Source organism: Takifugu flavidus, chromosome 11, assembly GCF_003711565.1.
Source record: "Takifugu flavidus isolate HTHZ2018 chromosome 11, ASM371156v2, whole genome shotgun sequence".
NCBI lineage: Eukaryota > Metazoa > Chordata > Actinopteri > Tetraodontiformes > Tetraodontidae > Takifugu > Takifugu flavidus.
The window spans coordinates 12,267,298-12,289,958 of NC_079530.1; the positions used below are offsets into that span (position 1 = coordinate 12,267,298).

At 49.3% G+C, this 22,661-nt stretch overlaps 1 protein-coding gene across 1 annotated transcript in view; it reads right to left on the minus strand.

The window, feature by feature from the left end:
* itga9 (integrin, alpha 9) overlaps window positions 1–22,427 on the minus strand; it is a 35,214-nt gene extending 12,787 nt beyond the window's left edge. Inside the window, exons 1-15 of the mRNA XM_057047010.1 lie at window positions 22,001–22,427; window positions 21,666–21,793; window positions 20,511–20,617; window positions 18,454–18,577; window positions 17,400–17,467; window positions 15,925–16,054; window positions 15,752–15,837; window positions 15,617–15,679; window positions 15,229–15,366; window positions 14,870–14,975; window positions 13,767–13,861; window positions 13,477–13,567; window positions 13,234–13,279; window positions 13,005–13,159; window positions 11,291–11,451 (exon numbers count right to left, since the gene is read on the minus strand). Of these exons, the coding sequence (XP_056902990.1) occupies window positions 11,291–11,451; window positions 13,005–13,159; window positions 13,234–13,279; window positions 13,477–13,567; window positions 13,767–13,861; window positions 14,870–14,975; window positions 15,229–15,366; window positions 15,617–15,679; window positions 15,752–15,837; window positions 15,925–16,054; window positions 17,400–17,467; window positions 18,454–18,577; window positions 20,511–20,617; window positions 21,666–21,793; window positions 22,001–22,191 (1,689 nt within the window). The 5' untranslated portion in view covers window positions 22,192–22,427. The remainder of the gene's footprint in view (window positions 1–11,290; window positions 11,452–13,004; window positions 13,160–13,233; window positions 13,280–13,476; window positions 13,568–13,766; window positions 13,862–14,869; window positions 14,976–15,228; window positions 15,367–15,616; window positions 15,680–15,751; window positions 15,838–15,924; window positions 16,055–17,399; window positions 17,468–18,453; window positions 18,578–20,510; window positions 20,618–21,665; window positions 21,794–22,000) is intronic.
* Between the last annotated feature and the right edge of the window lie 234 nt (window positions 22,428–22,661).

Consider the following 22,661-nt stretch of genomic DNA (forward strand, 5'->3'; position numbering starts at 1 on the left):
TACAAAGATTTCAGCAAAGCAAACACATAGAAGGGGGAAAAAAAGGAAAAGAAAATACCGCTGGCACTGCCTGTGAGAGATATCTTTAAATTTGTGCTGGCAGCGCCTTCTAAGACCACAAAAGTAGGGTTTGAGTTGGCATCAACCTTGGAAACAATGGAGGGAGAATTAAAAACAAGAGCTAAATGTGATCAAATCCCATATCTTTATTAGCCGGTGGTGCTGAAAGTACACAGGAAAAGATGAGACAGATGGCAGGTTTTTTTGGTGTCTATCAAAGGGAGCTTTAGTAGTGATGTCCACAATTTGTCCCTTTCCCAAACTCATGCCCAACAAAATGGAGCCAAACCCACAATGTCAACACACACTGTGTTGTCCGGCGCTCACTGGCCGCCCTTTCACTTGCCCTTTCCCTCTTTAACTCGCTGGCACGGCCCTTTTTCCAGCGTCCATCCGCCCATCCTCTTCCCTCAAGCAGGCGCGGCCTGTAGTTGAAGCACGGGAGGCGAGCTGGCGAGCCCACCCAGCTCATCAACACTGAGCAGGTTACAGCAGGAAGGAGCAATGAAGCCACGGGGGTTCATTTGGGAAACGGCGCCGCGTGCAGACACAGATGTCCCCTTCTGACAACGTCTGACTTTAGGAATTTTGCTGATGTCTGTTGCAAAGTAAAGCTTCGCTTTGTCAGAAATTAAATTGTTTTAGGAGTGAGCAAACATTGTGTTGCAGTGGTTAGCACTGTCCTCACACAGCCACACGTTTCTGGGGTCAAACTGCCCAGGGGCTTGTCCCTGTGGACTCTACGTGTCCCTCCTGTGTCCACAAGTGTCCTTTCTGGGTCCCCCAACTTCCACAATCCAAAGCCATGCATTTGGGTTAGGGTGAACTGGTGGCTCTAAATGGACCTTCGGTGTGAATGCGAGTGTGAATGGCAGCTTTTTGTCCCCTCCTCTAGCCTGAAGCCAGCTGGGACAGGCTCCCTCCCTCCGTGACCCCGTTAAGGGAAAAAGCAGTAGAAGACACATGGGTGGATGGACTGCAAACACATACACGCTAACCAGATATCATCTAGCTTTAGCAGGAATAAAGGTCGATTTTCAATCTCTGACACTAAAATGTCAGTCATTAAATATTTAAAAGAGGGGAGAACAGCTGGACAACAGAGACCGAGACACATCGAGTCGAGAGTTTGACCTTAGATGCATCACTTGACTGGCTCACGCCTCATTAGGCTTATAGAGGCGACGTTGTTCCAGTAGCACAGCGGCTCAGCGAGAAGGTAACACGACACAATGCGGTAGTCAGAGTCGGACAAGAGGTGGCGAAACACAAGGTCCTCACCCGCAGCAGCGGCCGAAGCAGAGGCCTCCTGTCCTCAGAGTGAACCGGCCCCCTGGGAGGTGGCGGCTCAGGTCTCCACGGCTCACATTTTCACAAACCCCAGGAGTAAATAAGAGGGGCATAAAAGTGACATTTATGCCACCATAAAAGGCAGAAACTCCAACTGCAGCCACCGAAGACAGATCCGTGTATTATTGCAAACAGATGACATCGTTGTCTTCTTAACACGATAATTAACCGGAAATCACAAATTAATCTCATATCAGAGGTGCCAGAAGTCCTCCAGTGACACGTGGCTGAAGCTTTTACTGTCCCTCGGTCGTATATTCCCTCCTGATCCCACTTTTAATTCTAGTATTTATGGAACAGGAGAATTCCTGAGCTCCAGCTGAGAAGGACAGCAGCTCGCGTTAACTGCCTGGTATTTCTAAAGTTACGGAAAGGAACCCAGCAACTGTTCTTTAAATGAAAGCTGGTGACAGCTCATTCTCCACTCAGAGCCTCAACTGAGTTCAGTCCGAGCCGGGACAAAGGCTGGCAGATTTGGGACAGACGCCGATACTGATAGTTGTGCTGTTTAAGGAAGTAAAATTAGCTGATAAAATATCTACTTCTGAATGAAAAGACTCATAAACTAACCAGTGCTAAGCTGTATGAAGATGTCCCACATAGGAAACATATAAAAGGTGGTTTTATTGAGTTTCCGTCCAGACATTTTTGTCCCGTAAAGTAGCCGATGTCCATTCTGTGGGAAACAAACAGAGCGATCCAGACCGAGAGACAAACTATTCCAGACAGGTGGTATTTGAGTTTATGTGCAGTGAAAATGAGAAGGGGAGACTGGGGGAAATGGGAGCGAGGGGAACGAGAGAGATGGTAAATGTGTCGTACGGGTGTAAATATACAGTCAAGAAGAGGACACACGAGGATGGATGTAGAGATTCCCAGCAGGATCACGGGCCATTATATTGTTTTAGTACTGCAGGAATTGTTTTGTTAGACATACTTTCACTTTCCAGTTCATTGACTTATGTTAAATACTACCATCTACATGTCACCAAATACACATCTGGATCTTCTGCTTTTAAAAGTTTCAGTGCTGATTCAATAGTGTCAATAAAGAGACAGAATTTTAAAAAAAAGTTGGATGTAAATCTAATTGTACCAGAGGATATTACTGGTGTAATAACTGGTGATAATCAACACTGGTGGAACTAGGGCAACGATGCTGCAATCCACCACCAGGGGGAGTTTAACAAGCGTCTTCACCACACAGCTAGCCGTAGTCACCAAGCATTAAGAAAAAAGAAAAAAAAAACATGGCACCGACTTAAAAGACCGGCGTCGCAGGAATCAGAGGACTTTTAGGAACCCCAAATTCTGGTGTGTGAGTTAGATTAGTGCACTTTACATGATTTTTTCCATCCCTTTCATCGCGTTACTGCTCCTGTGGGGGTGTTCCTGAAGTCATAAACTTTAGAATCTTACACTTAGTGACCTTCCACTGGACGGATTGCTTTAGCAGCATCCTCAGAGAGGAAAAAGCTGCCAGTAAAGGAGGTCCATTTCCTGCATGGTCACTGTAAAATGGCCTGAACCCTCTCATCATCCCACGGACAAAGTGACTTATTATTGGCTCCAGTCGTGCTGCCGGGATGCCAGCAAGCACGGCGGGAAGTGTTTCCAGCCGTTACCGCCGGCGACTGCACTGTCTCAACAATGGGACGTAAACTCGACGGTGGTCGAGATCGTTGGGGCGCTGCCTGTTTGCGTGTCCGTGTAATTAAGTCGCAGGATGCAGGACAGCTTGGGGCCTTTGGTGTTTTTGGAGTAAACAACGGGGAATCGAACCTTCAACTCTCGCACGGACTGAGGAGGTTTCTGCTGGAGTCCTAACTGCACATCCGGGACTCATTTATTTATTTTGGCAGATTATAACACCCTCATTACGATCTTATCATCCTTATCTCGCTTTCATTCTTTAATTGCCTCCCGCTTGCCCTTCCTGCCCACGTACGCTCCGACGCCACGACTCCGAGGCCGAGCTCGTCCATTTGAGCGGCGGGATGGCGGCGCTCCGAGGCGCTCCGTCACGCTCGCCGGGAAGCGTCGTCATTGGAGGGTGCGGGGGAGGGATGATGTCAGGCTGCAACACGCTCTGATCCTCAGCTGAATCTCCGCATGCTCGAATGAAACACACCAGAGCCAAACCAGTTCAAACGCATGTGCCCTAAGCCCCGTCATGGGAAGACTTTATTACCTCCTCAGGGGGAAAAGTGCACACAGCGCTCCTTTTTAGGACAAAGGATGCCGGGATGACTGATGCGTGGAGGCTTACTTGTTGGGCTAGGTGCCAAAATAAGTTTTAGATTGCATGAAAAAAGGAGCATTTGGGCACGAAAGGTTTAGGTTTCCTGTGTAGGGTTGGTAAAAATGGGGGAAAATGAGGTAAAAGGATAAATACTGGTGTATTATATCAGTAAAGGCTCTGGGGATGCAGATAAACTGGGATTGACGGCAGGTCTGACGGCAGTTGCTGCGTAGCTGTGTAGGAGTGCTGCAGTTGCTTTAGCTTGAAGCCTTTTAAAGAGGAGTCGGGTTTTATACGGTGATTTAACACAATTTAAATGCTTGATCTCCCCTCTCAATCCACTTAAGATCCCAATGATGATGACCAAGCGGATTTACTTCACATTCCTGCTTTATTTGGTTGACATGGTGGATCTAAAAGCTGTGACATCCTGATAGCAGCTCCTCTGACCCTAATGACAGATTTTTTTTAAGCGGCGTCCTCCAAGGACATTGTCAGGGATGGAATGAGCGCAGCTGTCTTTAAATTGGAGAGTTTTCCTCTTGGTGTTTGTCCTGAAGGCTCACTTCCTCTATTAAACCTCATCGCTGATATTTCTGTCCAGCTCATAACTGCACACTGACGACTTCCCCAGAATATAATATAAATATTGATAAAGAGCTGCATGGTTAGCCCTTCAGTTTGTTTGTTCCTGACCACTTGACAAACACAATTTTGTCTCCTATGTGTTTTATTTTGGTCTCTGGACTAAAATATACCAACACTTTAGCTGGTATGTAAATGATGCGATTATGTTCATTATAAGCTGCTAACTCGCTCATGGGCAGGTGGACTATGGCCTATAACAAAACTGCTCATAAGTGACCGAAATGTACTCTAAATATAACTGTCTTTTCATACCCTAATTAAGATCATTGCTTGGTAGTTGGAGGAGTAAGTTAAGATGAGATCTAGTCTCTTTATTTTCAAGTCTTTGCACTTTATCGTCGCGGTGCTTCAGGAAACTGCCGTGACCAGCACAAACTGAAGAAAAAAACTGTCTTTTGCAACACTTCTGCGGTTTAACTGTCGTTAACGTCCCTCGTTGATCAACAGCAGAATGTGTCACTTTCAGTGTGTCTTTGTCCATCAAATACAGGACACATGGGGATGAGTGGCGACTAGCACCACCAGGATGAACGCTTGCACGCTGTGTGGCGTTCAGGAGCACCACAGAATAGGAAAAACAAAAGGCTCTCAAACTATTCTTTGTTTTTATTGCAGCCTTTCTGCTTTTAGAAGGTCAATAAAGCGTTTGAGCGCCTTCAGCCTGTCTATAATCATAAATCTGTAAACAGGGGATGCAGGCAGCCAGCCTTTGAACGCGGTTCCATTAAACAGAAGCCCGATTTTAATGCAACGCAGAACATATTTCAGCCGTCTTAAGTCAGGATGGCAGTCATTCTCAGATGCTCTTCCAACATCGAGCACCAGCCTGATAAATCACACGGAGCGCCTCCACAACATGTGCATCAAAACAGGCGGGAGGCAGGAACAAATGAAGCCGACGGCGTGATTTGTTTCTTAAGAGCTTTTCTGTGGTAACATTTACAAAAGGTCAAATTCACTCGGGCGAAACAAAAATGAGCAGATTTACAGAAGCTTCTGTCTTTGGTTTAAGGCGGGCGATGATTTGGAGGCACTCAGATCCCCTCCGGCGCCTCCTTCACTGCTGCCACCTGACCAGATGAGACACCAGCGCGACCCCGTTTGACCTTCCGTGCATTTTCACCGAATCCCCGGTGCTGCTCCGCGTTTAAATCCCCCCAAAATAAGTGTTACTGAGGCTAAAGTTGTGTTGCAACACCTCCCCCGAGCAAAGAGATATTTCCCCACAGAGCAGCACCATCACTTGGCCCACAGGAAACATCTAGCGTCGGCCCACTCGGGCCTCGAGCCCATCGGCAAACATCCCTGAGGGGCACATGAGGAGAAACCCACCTCCGCTGTTCCTGGGAATTCGGTTATATTGGATTTACAGCTTTTCGAAACAATGCTCACACGATCGCAAATTACAGGAAACCTTCATGGCCCTGAATGCATCACGAAGAAGGCATTCCACATCTGACCCTCGGACCGTTAAAGCCACAGCTGGGACTTATAAAACAGCAGAGAAGAGGTGCCTCGCTTCCACGCTGGAAACTGGCAGATGGAACGGGTTTACTGCTCCGCGGCAGCAAAAACCATCAGCCAGCTATTGTTCGCAGCAGCGTTGAGGCCGACGCTACCTATAGCTGCGCGAGTGTGATGTCAGACCTGAAAGGCAGCCAGACACCCGCGGATGTGTTTCCTCATATTTGAGCTCCTCACGTAGCGACATTCCCAACGCATTCCTTGTGTTCCCCGCTATTCCGAGCAGCATTGCTACCGCAAGCAGGAGAGCATTAAGGCTAACTCTATTAGAACTAACTCAAACCCCTTTTCCTTCAATCCTTTGTCCTTAAGGACGCGCACGAGAGTCTTCTGAGAAGCAAAACGAACCTCAAGTGAAAAAGGAACCAAGAAAGGAACACACGTTTGTAATATTCTCTAATTACATTACTAATTATGGTATGATGATGAAACACTACGATGACTAGTCCTTCGTGTTTTAACTCGTTAATGTTCCACATCGTTACATCTTTCTTACTTTTGCTCCAAGAGTTGCCTGTATCTGATTAGCATCTCAAAAAATGTTCTGTCACATAAACAGGAAGCTCGTTATCTGAAGCCTTACGTAACGACTTTCCGTGCTTTTGATTGAAAATGATTAAAATCCTTTAGAAAGATGACAGTTGTTGCAGCTCAAGGTTGCACCATCTATTTTCCGTTGATTTCTATAACTTGACATGGCTGCTTGACCTGGTGATTAATAGCAGCTTACACAGCAGTGTGTGTGTGTGTGTGTGTGTGTGTGTGTGTGTGTGTGTGTGTGTGTGTGTACGTTGCATCCTGGTGACAGAAGAGGTCTCCAGATGCTTCCTGCAGCTGATTTCGTCACGGATTTGGCGTGTGGTAACTGGGACGTTCTCCTCCCTGGTTGGAGTCATTGTTTGGAGACAAGGCTGTGATAGAACTCCGGTTTGTTCCGTCTACCTGACGAGGGGACGTTACAGTCTCTGCCGGACACAAACAAATGTCATGTGTGTATATTTGCCCTGCTTCCTTTGCGTCGGACCCTGACTGTTTATACAGGAAGGAGAATTTGATGTTGACGCCACCGCACAAGCGAGACGGACTAATATTAACAAATGGGTCAAGTAGTGGGCAGTGACAATGGGGTCACCTCCAGGTTGCCAGGGAAACACAGCAGCGGGATGCAGCGATAGCTCTATCATGGGCCGTGCTTAATGACACGCCGAAGTCGCTAGCGCCCGCCGCCCGCATGTTTCCTCTGCTGTGGATGTGGGAAGCACAGCAACAGAAGCCTCTCATTGTGGTCAGACTTGGCCACCCATTACGCTGCCTTGTGGTGGCATCGTGTGGCAGCAACGCGGCCAAAAGCCTACGGAAACATTTCACCGGGAGCGCAAGGCTGCCAAAATCAACATACGTTCGAAATCTGCGCCTTGGTGTTGCTACTGATATGAGCAACCTGGACGGATATGTGAGGCGTGGAGGCATGGCGGCCGTAGCAGGCAGAGTAACTCACTCCTTTAGCACATGAGAGGACCCCTAAAATGTGATTTATTGGAAGGCGAGTCTGGTGGATGTGCACTCTCAAAACAAGCCTGCAGAGGTTCGCTCTGGCACAACCATGTAGGGAAATCCAGACCAAAATATTACCCTGAGCTAAAATTAACCCCAATCGCTTGTCCTCGGTATCCAGCAAACGCTATTAAAGAACATTTGGTGGAAATGTTTCAGATAGTGTCTGTGACATTTTAGACTCCATTTCTCTCCCTGCGTGGGTAAATAGACCCTTCACTGACTGTCGTGTGTCATAAATGGCAGCTGGATTTGATTAAATTCTCACTATACACTCTCATTGTATCGCCCCTGGTAACCGGGGAGCGGCGTCATGGGAGTGGAGCTCTCCTGGTGAAACGTATATGTGGATGGAGACAAAGCGGCTCTGCTTCTACAGGTGCCAGATGCACTTGGGCTTCTTGGGGATGCGGCGACAGGAAGTCCTGCCACGCTCTGCAGGGTTTCCTGTTTGTCTGAGGACAACGGACCGCTATCAACCAAAGAGAGAAATGACTGCGCGTGTTTGTTTTTGACCTGGTAAATTCACATCGCGCAAATACTGATAAGGTGTCAGTCACAGGAAAAGGCAAGACGCCTCATCGTAGCGAGTGTGGGAACCAGAATTTTCTCCTGAGAACCACTTTTCTCTCAACACATCACCATCGGTGTGACGTATGGCAACAAAAGTCTGGTCTGTGTCCTCAGAAGGTCAATATCTATTGGCAGATGTGTCTAAGCAACATGCGAATGAGGAGCAGCGTGATGCTAACAAGCAGACATGCAGGACGGTTAAAGCATTACCTCCTTTTAATTCGATTCACAGAGGCAATGAAACAGTGAACCGGGTTCCTGCTGGATGTGCACACTGTTAGCTCCAGCATTAGCTAAGCTAAAATCTCCCTCGCTGTGTCGCTCAAATTTTCCATTCAGTCACATGAGAGCTTTGATTGGCGGAGTGCATTTAGCTCTGACAGATAGATGTTCTTCCTGCAGATGATTCAATAACAGCAGCAGTCATCAGAGTAAAGCTTGATGGGACTTTAAATACTCCGGTGGTGCCAAGCAAATGTTGGGAGGACAGGAGATATAGGGCACGGGCTCAGTGGAATATAGGCCAGGGGAAAGTGAGTGGATGTTTTACGGGCTAAATTAAACAGACAACTGTTACAGGAAGGCCTTTAAATGCCTATTTTAGCTCCTCCTTGCAGGCTGTGATGCTCCACAATACAGTTCATGACCACAAATGGAAGCGGCCCCTGGCAGGGTTTCAAGGCTCATGTGCACGTGCGCTGGAGATAAATTGCCAAATGATGTAAACATCCCGAGAAATGCGATTGCACAAGAAGTGCAGGACATCAAACAAAGCGGGTTTACACAGAGGTCATAAATCAGAGTCAAGTGAGCAGTAAAAGCTAGCTTACAAACCACACAGCGCTTTACCCAGTGAATAATGAACGCCCCCAGTTCCAAAGACAATACAGTGTTGACATTACACCTGTTGCTCTTTAAATCTATGGACACTGAGATCATCTGCTTGCAAGAACAAAGGGGGTTAAGGAACGTGATAGGAATGATTTCCTCTGCCTTTTCTTTTTTTGCTTTTAGCCACGCTAACGGTGCATGTGGATACCAGCATCAATCTGTCAACCAACCACATTTGCTCCACACTTTTGTACCAGTATTTAATCCATCTCCAGTTGACGTGGGCCCTGATCTGGTCCCCTCACGACCCAACCAATTCAGAAAGGAATCTCACCTGGTGAAAAACACTAGAAATTCTGTAGCTACTGATCTCTTCACTGTTTCTTTACTTTACTTGGGCTCATTTTTATTGCATCAGACTGAACTTCACTCATCCATCTTGTAAATATTAGCTTGTTTGTCTATTGGAATCTACCCTTGATAGACACGAACGTCCAGTTGCTGGAAACAGATATTCAAAGCCCTCGAGCTATTTCGTGCCCTGACTGGAACATTATTGTGATCACAACCATATCGCAGAGGGATAGCATGCAAAAGTGCTTAATAAAAGACATCAAACTAAAGAATTTCTTATTGGAGACTGTGGTTCTTTTATGAAATGACTCAATGCCAGCTCACCCAGAGCACCTCAGATCGTTTCAAGCCCAGTCATCTCTGCAGGGAGCTGTGAGGTAAAAGCTAACGTGAAAGCCTGCATGACGTTTATTTAGCTAAAAATAACTAAACAAAGACCATCTGGAGCACTGGTATGCTGTGATTTATTGCCAATAAAAACATTGTTAAAATGATCAACCCGAAGGCCGCGGAGAGGAATTACGGTTGAAAAGAAAGATGGACTATTAGCTTCTGTGCTCTACTTCTGCTGTGCTTTTAGCTCTCCAGAATATGTGATTTACTAACCAATCCAACCGGTTACTTGATTACAGATGGGGAAAAATGGACCAGCTCAGTTCCTGAATGAACATTCCACCCACTAAACCCACCATTAACTGCTCCTTAATGAGACTTTTCGTAACATTAGGTCCATTTTGACGTGTTTGTACAATTTATAAAGTCAATAAATTGGTGAGTAGACGATCATGAGACTCAACACGCGGCTCAAAATAGCTCCACTCGCACCCATCGCAGCTCGAGCAGCGTGAGGGTTTTCCATCGGCGGTGCCAGCGCGCAGCTCTCGTTGACACAACGGCCCGGCCCCCTGACGCGACACGAGCCCCGTGTTTTCACTGTATGTTTTAGGTGGGAGTGGGGGGGGGGCACAATCCCAGGATGATGTGACTGGGCAGCCAGCTGGTTTCCATTAGCTTACTGTTTCTGGGGAACGGGAGGGCTGGGTGATGCGGGCAGACACGAGACAAAGGAGAGGAGTGGACCAGAGCCCCCCCCAGAGTGAAGCCACCTCACCTCAGCCTGCGTCGGCTGTCCCGACTTTAAATTCCCGGTGGACATAAAGTCATCAGCAGGCTGCAGTTTTAGCTCTTTTTTTCTTTTCTTTCAAAAAACCCCATCTCTGTCAGTCTGCTAACACTTTGGGACTGGTGGTAATTGAGGCCTCGCACCTTCGCTGTTCTGGTTTTACCACTCTTGCTGGGTCCCGCCTCCACACTGAAATGATGGATTTCGGGAAACAGAGTGGAAAAACATGCCGCAACGCTCACCTCGGCCTGGCCAACCAAAACACGGCTTCCTGTTCGTACAAAACGCCGCACGGAAAAACACATTCGTCCCTTTACATCCAAATAATTCACTGTCTCTAATGTCAATATTCCCAAAAACATCACGCTCGATCAATGTGTGTGTGGAGTAGAAGCTCTGATAAGGTGCTGAGTATCACGTGCACCACCGTGCACGGAGCAGAGCTGCTGTGTTGATGAGTGAGGGAACTTCTAGCATGTGCAGCCCCCCCCCCCCCACAGTCAGCGGCTCAGCCTCCCATGGTGAGAAGCCCCTAACAGACCCCCGGATTACAGGAGCTGAAACACGGGTGCCCTCGGGATGAAGGCCCCCGGCCGGGGCGGTGGGGGGGTGGGGTGGGGTGGGGGGGCACAATGGCGGGACTATTTTGGTGACAAAGGAGACTGTGTTTCCTGTTTCTCTCAGTTTCTGCAGCCACACATTTGACCAGCGCGGCGCCACCGTTGCCTGGTTGGTGCCTGGACTCAGCAGGAGGGGGCGAAGAGATTCCTGACAAACCCCCACCGGGGCACCGTCTCCTGGCGCTCGTGAGCGCTCCCGCACGTGCGCGCTCACGAGCGCCAGGAGACGCGGTGACATTCTCATTGTTTTTTGTGGCTCGTCTGTCTAAACTTTAGTGGTCAAACTTTGTTGCTCCAACTGAAAACGACATAAATAGATAAGAAAGAAAAACAGCACGCGAGCGAGGGTCAATAACAGCGTCCGAGCCGTCGAGGTCGAGCGGAGGATGGCGGGAAAAACAGCGACTTTACCTTCACGTAGGCGGTGTAGCGCTGGCACTCCTCCCTGTTGATGTCCAGCCTGAGCTGCTGGCTCACCTGGCTGATCTGGGATCCGTTCTGAGTGAAGAAGGCTCGAGAGGGCTGGTTCTTCTGCCGCTTCTCCACGTCAGCTGTCAGGTTGTACAGCAGCTCTGAACAGTCGGGAACATTGTTGCACGTGAGTTCCCCCCCTTTTTAATACAGGACACGTGCTTGATGAACTTTTTAAGTGTTTGATTTTAGTCCAAATGTCGTTAAAGGGAGACTGAATGGGTTCTTTTTCAGTCAGAACACGTTGGACACGATTCGGACGACATGAACTTTAGCATAACTTCAGAGTTTTTATAGTTTGAGCTTTAGGATGAATGAACAAAAAAAGGAAATGAATTTTCCAGTCGGTGGAACAGAACCCAAACGTTTGAACGGGACCTTTCCACTGGCTCCAGCCCTGTTTTAGCGAGGGACTTTACGCCTATTCAGTCAAACTCCGCCGTCATTTCCGGGAGAAACGTGTGCCGCACGCCCCATTTAAGACTCCTTCCCGTCAATGAATCCGTCTCGGTGTGTCGTGGCGAACACACCCCAGTTGGACCGCGGCCCGTTTCCTCCGTCCAACAGAGTGAAGGCCATGAGGCACGGGGAGGTTCGCACTTTCCATGGCGTTTGCCAGGCGGTGAAACAGAGAGGCTTTATTCCTGAGAGCCAGGATGCAATCATTACGTAACAACAGCACCTCGCCCCCCTGAAGGAGGGGGGGGGGGCTGCGAATGGCCGCGCCCAAACACTGGAACAGGACGGCACCAGACACCGCGCCCAAGAGCCCGTTAGCAGAGCAGGGAGCGCCAACTGGACCCGTTAATGACACACCCAGCTCCGTTACTCTGGATGACGTCTGAGTCCGAGAGTCTGACCTGTGCACAGGTGTAGAGCCAGGCTGATGCCTCTGCTCAGTTTATTCAGAAAAAGTCAAATATTTATGAAAGAATAGAAACTGGAGAGTCGTTAACTCTCAGATTTTAAAGGATTTTAAGGCAAATATATCACCTGGCCTCCTCGAGGTGACCACCAAAGGTCATCTGGGGGATTATGTAACGGGATTACAAAGGATCTCTGTGCTTCCACTTTTGCTAGATTTGTGTAATTTGGAGAGCAGATGGGCCTTCAAAGATGGAATGTTCCTTGCTTTGTTCATGTCTCCGTCACCTTTGTGTCTTGGCTGCGACGTGTTTTTCCTCCATAACCTTTTTTTAAAACAACCAATGAGTTTTCCTTGAATCAGAGCTGTTTTTCTGCTCTCTCTTGAATCCTTCGCTCATCAAAAACACAATTAAAAGATCGTCTACGTGAAGCACAGCTAGCATGATCTTAATTACTGTAACTGCAGACACGTGGGGGAAATTTGAGGTCCAGCTTATCCATCACGGCATTAACACGACTGTGATGCGAAGCAGATAAACCGGATGCTTACGCAACATGGGTGTTGATTTAAAAAGATTTAGCGGCCTGAAAAGGCATTTCTGTTAGCCGGTTGCTCGTCTTCGTTCCTGCGAACCCTCTTTATCCCATTACAGCTACACGTGAGCGTCAACGCCTCAGCTTGACAACAAAGGATTGCTAATAAACAAGGTACTTTTCAAAGTTCTTCACAGAAGTAGAAAGCAGAACTGCTCTAGGAACTGGATGTTCCACAGCTAATGAGCCTCACCTATCTGCCCCGGCAGCTGCCTTCCCCGGAAACGCATGCAGACGGTCACGTTGAAGCAGTTGGTGTTCTGGAGGCCCTCGTGGCACTGCGGCACCGTGATGTTGATGGAGGCGGGCAGGAAGATGGACACGTCCACGGTGACGACAGGCCGGGTCCTGGAACAGACGCTGGGTGTTAACAGACCGGCCGTTAGCTAACAAACCAGACACCCTCCAGGAGACGGACTCACCTGAGCAGCACCACGCTGTCCGCCATGAACGCCCCCACGGTGACGTCTGAAACCCCAAACACACATCACATAGAAGATCAGCATGGGCTGGCAGGGATAATGCAGATGTAGAAGACACAGAGGACTTAAGCCACGAGGCTGTCAACGTCTGAGTGTCAACTCTGGAATGCTGTAAACAAAATGCCTCCATCACGAGTGTGTTGCACCCATGCTGCAGCAAAACTCAGCAAGCTCTGACTGGACCTGCGTATCCGTTGCCATCCATGTCAACGTTGCCTGAGATCGACTGGCCAAACATCTGGAGACCAGGGTTCACACTGCGCCCAGTCAGCTTCTGCAACAGATGATACCAGCCTTCAGACGGTGCACGTGTGGGAAGAAAAATGGGCTTTGTGTGGTTTCTCTTTCATCTGAGTTGGTTTTCCATCAAGGACTCACAGATTTATGATAAATGTTTGCACTCTGCGGGCAGCTGGAAGGCTCCAGAGTTACGCTCATACCAAAGGTGCTAAAACTATGCTAAGCTAACTCACCATTGAGTAGGTGCTGATGATTCCCGAGGCGTCTCCGTGGTAGATGTAAACGGCCCCTCCGTAGTCGTCCTCTTTGGGTGCTCCTATGGCAACATCTGAGCACAGAGACGATTAAAATGGTTGATGAAAGCGAACGTGGCTTCATTTCTGCACACAAAAACCCCTCAGAAACGTGTTGACTCTCTGCTGCCCCGTGCCTGGAAACAAACTGTTACAGTAAAACTCCTAATAGACAATTAAGTGCTGTTAGTGCCCATAAAAAGTCGTGTGAGGGTGGAAACTGTAAAGTGTGGGCTCAAACAATGACTCCTCATAGCTTTTCCACACCAGGCCCAAGTGAAAACCTTCTTTTAATAATCTAAAAATACTTGAACAACATGCGGAAATGACAGAAAAAGGACTTCTTCTTCAAATGTTACACAATAAGTGGCTCCTTCCGTGTGTTGCGCCAGGACAGCTTCTCTGTTGAACCACACACTCGAAACTTGGGCGTATCGTCTCACAATTTGGGCTCAAAAACGCTCGACGTTATTACATGTGATTTGCGTTTAATGGACCGAAGCCTGTTGGACTCCGAGTGTGGTCCTGTAAACCGCTCCTGAACTTTGACCATAATCAGGCTGCTTGTGACTCCCGGACACAACGTCCAGATGTGGAATTCCAGTGGCCAAACAAAGATAAGAATGGGAGCAAAGGGAACCAAAATACGCATGGTTTGTTGCAGAATCTTGCTCTTTCTTCTCCGAACACATAAATAATCTGGGTGGATTTTTGTTGTGATTTACAGAAGTTCTGACCCACAGGTTAGGAAACTTATTTATTTCTTTGTCATAAGCTTGCAAAATGCTGCCTGATTTTACACTTTAAACATCTGCACTGATCAAAGTTCAGGGTAGAAAACCTTTTATATGCTCATTTGTCATAATCGGAGCACGCTACGAAGTTTTTGGCTTCCATCGTTGTTTTAATAACACGAAACAGCATCGAGCTGGCAGAGACTCGAGGAAAGCGCATCCAGAGAAACGTTGGCAACAGCTGGATTGTGTTTTAGGTGAGCAGTGACGCGGCACATGAACCTCGGCGTGAGGACATCGCGGCCTGACCTTGAAATCCGTCGTCGTCGATGTCCCCGATGGCGGCGATGCACTCGCCAAAGTGCGCGTTGAAGGCGTTGTCGCCGCTCAGAACGGCGCTTTCCTCCATCACCCCCTGAAAACCGCAAGCAGAAGCGCGACGGTTCAGGTGTGAAACAGGAAGGAGATTCACAACGTGACAGCCGCTGAGACGTGTTCTGTTCCTGTGGTTCCTTTACTCAAACCATCCAGCTGCCACAGACGCTTAAACCTCTGACAAAACCGCTCTAATCTCAATTTGGGTTCTGAAATTACGATAACAGAACGCGAGGCTGCACTAAAGAACCCTGCAGCTGGCGGGGCGCCGCGGTCCCGCAGGTGTCACTCACGTTGCCTATGCTGAGATACACGGTCACCTGGCCCTCGTCCCGCAGCTGGCTGTGCATGGGAGCCCCCACCAGCAGGTCGGACAGGCCGTCCTGGTTCAGATCAACTGCACACAATGAGGAGCCAAAGTAAGAGCCCATCTGGAACCAAGCCAAGGCACAGAGTAACGGGTCAGAACACAGCAGTGCGGTTCATGTAACTGACAGACAATTCACAAAGCATTTCAAAGTGACCCTGGCTCCCTTTTTATTTAGGCTGAATGGAGATTTAGGTACAGTCAATAAATCTGACAACTTCGGCGTCCGCTCGTTGCCGCTTTGACCTCGAGGAGCCGTTCTGGGCATTAAAAGGGAAATAAACTGGAACAGAAGACCAAAGTCGCGCTCTCACCATTTTCCCTGAGGCTTGGAAACTCTTCACCAACGACGAGCCGTCGATTTTGAAGATGTAAACCTGTCGGGAGAGAAAGACGCCGCTGTAGTGGGAGATAACATCTGGACGCGAGACCAAAGGTGCCGACCGTACTTTGCCGCTGCCGCTGTGCTGCGGCGCCCCCGCTGCTATGTCGATCACGTTGGGCGCGGAGAAGTGCCCGGCGGCCACGGCGTAACCTGCAGACGCACAATGACCACGACGGACGCTTAAGTCACACCCACTAAACAGCCGCTAGCATGAAACAGGCTAAAACAGCTGGTTACCTAGGTAGCTGTATCTGTGCGAGTCCACGTTCTCTTTGTTCGGACTGTAGAAGGAGTCAGAGGTCAGGTTGTACACCTTGATGGTCCCGGTCCAGTAGTAGGAGCCCGGGGCCCCCATCACCACCAGCTCCTGAAAACGAACCCCACACACACACAAACACACACTTATGGTTGAGTCACCTTTTCTATCGCTGATAAGAGGAACCGAGACGGGCCCGCAGAACCAGGCAGAACCAGGCTGGTTCCTGCTATCGCTGCCACACCACCAGAGGGTGGGTCTGGAGAACGTTTTGTCTGTGACGCGACGAGGTATTTGGAGGAAAAAGTGACAGCTGCAGAACATTTGTTCACGGCGTTTCTGCTCTGAAGTGGAGCAGAGAGGGCTGAAGGGCCGTTCCTGATTCAACACTCTTATCGGCACCGGGGGGGGTTCCTCTGAGAAGTCAAACAAACGCAGCAGCCCTGCAGAGGTCTACTCAGCGGTGTCGACTCCTGCTGCCCTGCGCTGTGGAACATCTGGGCAGCACCAGGCGTCAGCACCGCGGTGCAGACGGGGACAGACTCCCACAGTTGGACATCGTTCCTTTGAATTCCTTGCATTCCTCCTCATAGACGGGGGTGTTCGGCAGGACGACAAGGACAGCCTCACTTTTACTGTGGGGGGCTGATCTTATCTTTGCTTTCACAGCAGGCTCAGTTCTAACTTCCTGTTTTCGTTTTTGAAGCCAAAAGTCTTCTCTGCCGTTGGGGTTCACATGATGTCAGTGAAGGCAGCGCATGCAATGGCGAAAGGAGAAGATCTCTGCAGCTATTTCCGGCTTTTATATCGAACATTTTGTCACACTCAGTTCTGACCCAATGCTCCCTAACAGCCTTGAATACTTTCAAAAGAGTCTTTGAGTCGGTTTCAGTGCACAAATGTGGCCGGTAATGAGAAATGATCTCCGTTAAACATCTGTGACACCTCTGCACGCTCTCGAAGGGACGTACAGCAGGATGTGCGTTTCCTGCTGCATGCAGGCAGCGTATTTAAGGTTCAACCCGGAACGTCATCAAATTCACGTAAAATGAGCTATAATGTGCGAGCGAGGGCGACGACAAAAGCAGCAGCGCATCTATTGAAAAAAGGAACCACGCCAGCGAGCAAACGCTGGAAACATAAGCTAATTGTTATCAGCTGCTCGTCAGGCCAGCGCTGGCCGCTCAATGCAAACACGCATGTTTGGCTGGGGGGAGAAAACTGATGTTCCATATGATTTGCCTTCTTTAATCAGACAGAGGATCCCCTTCACGGCGCAGGCAACGCCTCTGCAGGCCATCCCATTAGGATTTGGGGGGCAATGAAAGGCGCTCTTTCACGGGATGGAGGTGTGACAATATGAACAGTAATTAATCTGAATCACATCCGGGACTAATGTGGGGATCAGTTTAAACAACAGACGACCGTGTACGAGCGAACAAGGGCTGGTACTGACCTCCATGAAGACTCCTGCTATCCCAGCTTGGCATGATCCGTGTTCCTCCCCATACTTCTGCTTATAGTCTATAAGAAAAAAATAAACCACAAATTATTTCACTGTGTGCCTGAGCCAACATTTACCAGATCCCCCCTCCACACACACATTCCATATGGAGCTAGTCAAAGCCCCGGACCCTTCCATGAGGGATGTCTGGGTGCAGAGAAGGGGTGAAGTGCTACATACGACTGGGAAGCTGGATATACGTCAGGGGGTGGGAGCCTCACTATGAGCTCCAGTTACAGAAAATATTGAGTTTGGATCTACAGAAAATGCAGCGCATGTTTGGTCCCCAGCAACGTCTGCCTGGCAGTTCGGAAGGAAGTGAAATTCTGACCTGTGAGCGAAGTTGGGATATAAGAAATACTCTGTGATGCTTTGGGTCATTAACAACACGCTGCGATAACGCGTTCACGGTTGGTTTAGCAACTGGGCACCCGCTGAAGAGCTCGTGCTGATAAAGGGGGAGCTCTCACGCTTCGGGGCTCAGCCTGCCAGGAAACCAATCAGAGCTCAGAAGCAGATGTCAGGTGCTTCCCTCTGACGGTGCCGCCAACTCGGGTCACAAGCCATGAGAAAATGGAACCACACACGAGTAAAAGCAGACAAAGCCTGAGGTTTTCGGTCTTCCCGAGACACTTCTGATGGATGACAGGATGATTATTGGACACAAGACGCAAACAAGACGAGTCCAAAGCGGAGCTGGCTCTGCTCAGGCAGACCAGCAATTTCAGCTCAGCGCTATGGCCAGTGCTAACATCCCCCTGATGATGGGATGTGTCGCTAAAGATGAGACGGCGAACCGCCAATAAGCCAACAGCCCATCAAAGATGCCACGATTTCCATTCAAAACCTCGATATTTGAAAGCTGTTTGCAGATTTCAGTTGTGGAAACTCAATAATGAGCTCTGGTGTCTTCATTCGGACTTCAATTAATGGGTTTATTGCCTCTGGTGGGGAAGGCCGAGCCCATGAGGTGCTGTAACTGCCCACCGTGGTGCCTTCACTGTACCTTCATAACAGGGGATGAGTGGCTTTGTTCTGCCCTGAAGGGTGGCAGGAATGATGGAGCAGTATCCGTGAGGGAGAATCAGCTCCGAGTCGTAGTAGACATTTTTCCAGCGGTGGGCGCAGGCCTGCGGGAGGGGAACAGAGAAGAGAGACAGAGGTGAGACACGTGTTCCCTCTGTAAACACAAGCCGCCCTGACAGCAGGCAGATGATATTCGCCCGGCAGATAGTTTAATCCCCTCGCAATCTGCACTGGAGTCAGCGGGTCTCCACGGCTGTCAAATGATAATCGCCAATGAGAAAGAGGATTTAAGGCCCGTCCGTAACCTCGGCCACGGCCCGGGTGTGAATGTCTCAGCTGGTGCCCGACAACTGGGAGCGGCAGGCGGCAGGTTAGCGCGCAGCACGTGAACCTCCAGAGTTTGGAGTCAAAAGTTTGTGAGAGCAACTGCAGTCAGCAGGAGGAGCTGAAGTTCAGCGGACCAGCACGAAGGTGTGAACGTGGTAACAATTTAGATCACGGGGTGGGGGGGCGCCTGTGGCTCCCCTGGAGATCTGAGGGACCTCTGGGTTTACTTCAGTGTTTCAACCTTCAACACATACACAGATATACTGCATCGCTCAGCCCCCTCACATCCCAACTCACCCTTAAACCTAAAACTAATTCTAACCTCAACATTAAAACCACGTCTTAACCCTCAACCAGCCCTCAACAAATCAACCAGTTGTGGGGGCCAGAATATTGGCCCCACTTTGTGAGTAGAATGAGGATTTTGGTACTCAGCATGTAATAAATGTGAACACACACACACACACACACACACACACACACACACACACACAGACAGCAGCATCAGATGACTGCCTGGGTCCGCGCTGCTATGTTGAGAAACACTTGTGTTCCAAAGGACAGCTCGGCCAAGCGCGGCAACAATAGCGAGTTAATCTCTCGCCCTCCACGGATTCTTTGAAAATAGATCAATCAGTCGACATAACAATCGCAAATGGACCCGGCGCGGCAGCTGGCGAGCTCTAATGAAGCAGCAGATAGGGTTTTAATGGTTGCGGCGTGCCGCTTTGGTGTTCCCAAACGGCAGTGAAGAAGAAATGCTGAAGAGATCCTCGCTGTTGCAGAGAAACGTGAGCCTGTGGCAATGAAATATAAAGAAGAATAAACATCAGGACTATAAAGGGTCACAGCATATGTGGTTTCGGAGAGCCGGCACCTTTATTTTATCACAAACCCCGTCTGGTTAGCCAGCAAGTGTGAGATTCCCAAGGCTGTCAGCTTCAATTTGCCTGAAATGTTAGACGGCCTGACTGACGCCCGGGGCCAAAGGAAATAGTTTGCAAATCAACGCCAAGACATTCCAGGGAGGTATTAAAAATTTCGGATCAAAGGCGAACATATTGAAAGGAGCGGGCCATTTTTACCGGGCCCAAACTGTGAGATGGATGTCAGCGGATGGGAGGGTTTCTTTGACTGCCAGAGGAAGCGGGAGGATTATCAACAGGTAGTCAAATGCATTCTCACGTCAGGAGAGTTGGAGCTGCCTCTAGCACGAGTTCCCCTGAACGCGGTGGTTAACGTTTAATGAAAGGCCGTCCTTGGACCACCGCGCAGGGGCCGGAGCCTAAACAAACTCTGCCAGCTGCCCTCTGATCTCAGTGCAAATACCCAGTCAAGCACCTCCGAGATTAGCGCCGCTAGCTGATCTATTTTTCCGAATCCCTCGCCCGATTTTGTAAACATGGCTCAAACTCACAGGCCCAACGGCAGAGCTGCGCCGCTGACTCGTCCACCACCTTACAGCCAAATGTTTCGCATTATTATGTGATTTCACCGCAGTTTCCGAGCACTTCTGAGTCCAAAGAAATCATCATTTACTGTAGGTTCAGTGCAGACTTACAACCCGGGCTGGAAGCAGAGGATGTTTAAATGAGCGGAGACGGCGTGGCGCGATTGTGACGCTGACCTCGGCACGGTTGCATCAGGGGAAAGGTGGTTTGCATAGGACAACATGATAACTGGGCTGCCGCACCCTCTCCCTAAACTCACCAGTACTCTGCCGTCACCTTTGTCCTGGCGGGCCAGGCTGACCCCCATCCACTCGTCGTCTCTGTCCCCCTGGCACGTCTTCCCACACGACTCCCTCGGCTTGTTTCCTGAGACAATGAGAGCAGTAAGCAGACGCTGAGTCACCGGACCACAGGACGTCTTGGAACGAGCGACGCGTCGCCCGTCAGCTATTGTCAGTGTAATTCAGCTCTGGGATTTATCGCTTAACGTGTGAGTTTAAGACAAAATCTCAAATTCACAACAACAACAGAAAAACATAAATAAAGGTCATTCACGAGACGCTCAAACAGCCTGTCTATGTCTAAATCAGACTGCTGTCTCATGCTGTCAACAAACCCCAGAGCCGTTTGTAAAGCCCGTAAATCAGGCAGAAGGGCCACAACGTTTGTAAATCTTCCATTTCAGTCTAAATATAGCTGACCCCCATCCCCAAGTTTTATTCCCCTTCTCCCTGAAGACAACTGATTCAGCACAAAGGCATGCGAGTGTGTGTTCCTCTGGCTGTGTCGGTGTGTTGTGTGTTCCCCGAGGCCCCTCAGAGCTCAGCCCCTCCGGCACGTGTGCTTCATTGAGCATCGAGCAGGACGCGCTCGCTCTGATGAGCGGGACTTTTTTTTCCCTCCTCAGTGACACACTGACTGACCACAGAGGTTAATACCAGAGCCGTGCTCGGAGGCCGCGGCTTTCTCTCCTTCACCACAAGAAAGGAGGTCTGCCCCATGTGTGTGTGTGTGTGTGTGTGTGTGTGTGTGTGTGTGTCTCACGTCTCACGTCACATGCTTGGAAATTATGAGCAGGAGCATAAATCATATTTCAAAATATTTATGGAGCTCTTCACACAGAGACCCCTGTTTTTAACAGGTCACCATATTGAGCCATAAAGCAGGACGGGGGCTAAAAGAACAACCGCGGCACTGTTGGGAGGACTATAAGGCTGCCTTATTCTGATAAAACAAAACAGATGCTTGGGGGAGTTTGAGCAGAGGAGGAAAGAGAAGTTGAGCGTGTGTGTTTCTGCAGGGCCTGAGCGGATATTTTAAGGTGAAGTATGAAATGTATCCGTCAAAGTGTGGGCAAACGTGTGGCTGCGGAGGTTTGGGTTACACGTCGCGCTCGTGTCGTGCGGTGACCGACCTCTCCCCAGATCCATCTCTGTGCAGCGTCGCTCCGGGTTGCTGCGGATTCGACACTTGTAGACGGCTCCGGGGGAGCGTGCAGAGCTGCTGAAGGTCGAGTTTGCCCTCGGAGCCCCGACTATGACCCTGCAGACATGAGGAGAGCGGAGAGGATGGAGGCACGGCGCACTGTTGATCTGCGCAACATCTCAAACTTTGAACAGAAAAAACGAGGCTATTTCCAGAAGGAAACATCAGTTCATGCCCATTAACTTGTTTTACATCTTAGGGATCAGATGGGGGGTCATTAAATACTTGAAAATTGCATCATTGACATTAGGAAATAGGACTCACCAGCGCGTGTTGTCGTGGTAATGCTCCAGAACAGAATAGCCAAAAAAACTAGACGTTGGTCCTCGGAACACCAAAGGATGTTCCAGGGCTATGTTGTAAGAATAAACCACGGAAACTGAGAAACAAACATAAAAAAGTTTTTGTAATCCGTGTCTTTGGCTACGAAGAGACGCCATTCCTTTGCGCATCATGCGTAATAACGCGCCCAAAAGCCTAGACGAAAGGGAAAATATTGAGGATTTTTTGGGGGGCTCCTCGCTGGTCAAACTGTTCTTCAAGTGTCTCTCACTTATCTCTCCAAGGTGCTCCGCCGCCTGTGGGCAGTGATGGCATGAGGAAAGGCGCGATGAAGAAAGTGAACCGCTAAATTCCGGTGCGTCAGCTCCTCTCCATTCTGTCAAGTGAGAAAGTTGTTGGCTCGCAGGGCTCCGCGTAGAGGAGATAAACGCCGTCAGACGCGTCAATTGAAAGGGGTCGGACAAGAGAAAACAGGGAAATGCAAGTGGATTCTATTAAAATAAGAGCGCCGACGCTGGTTGGCGCGGTTGGAGGACTTTACTGCGAAAGGTCAAAGCGGATGTGGTTGGTTCCAGCTCCGGCGTAGCGGCGCTGGCTGGAGCAGTCAGTGAGACGTGAATGGTTCCGAGGCGCAAAGCATCAC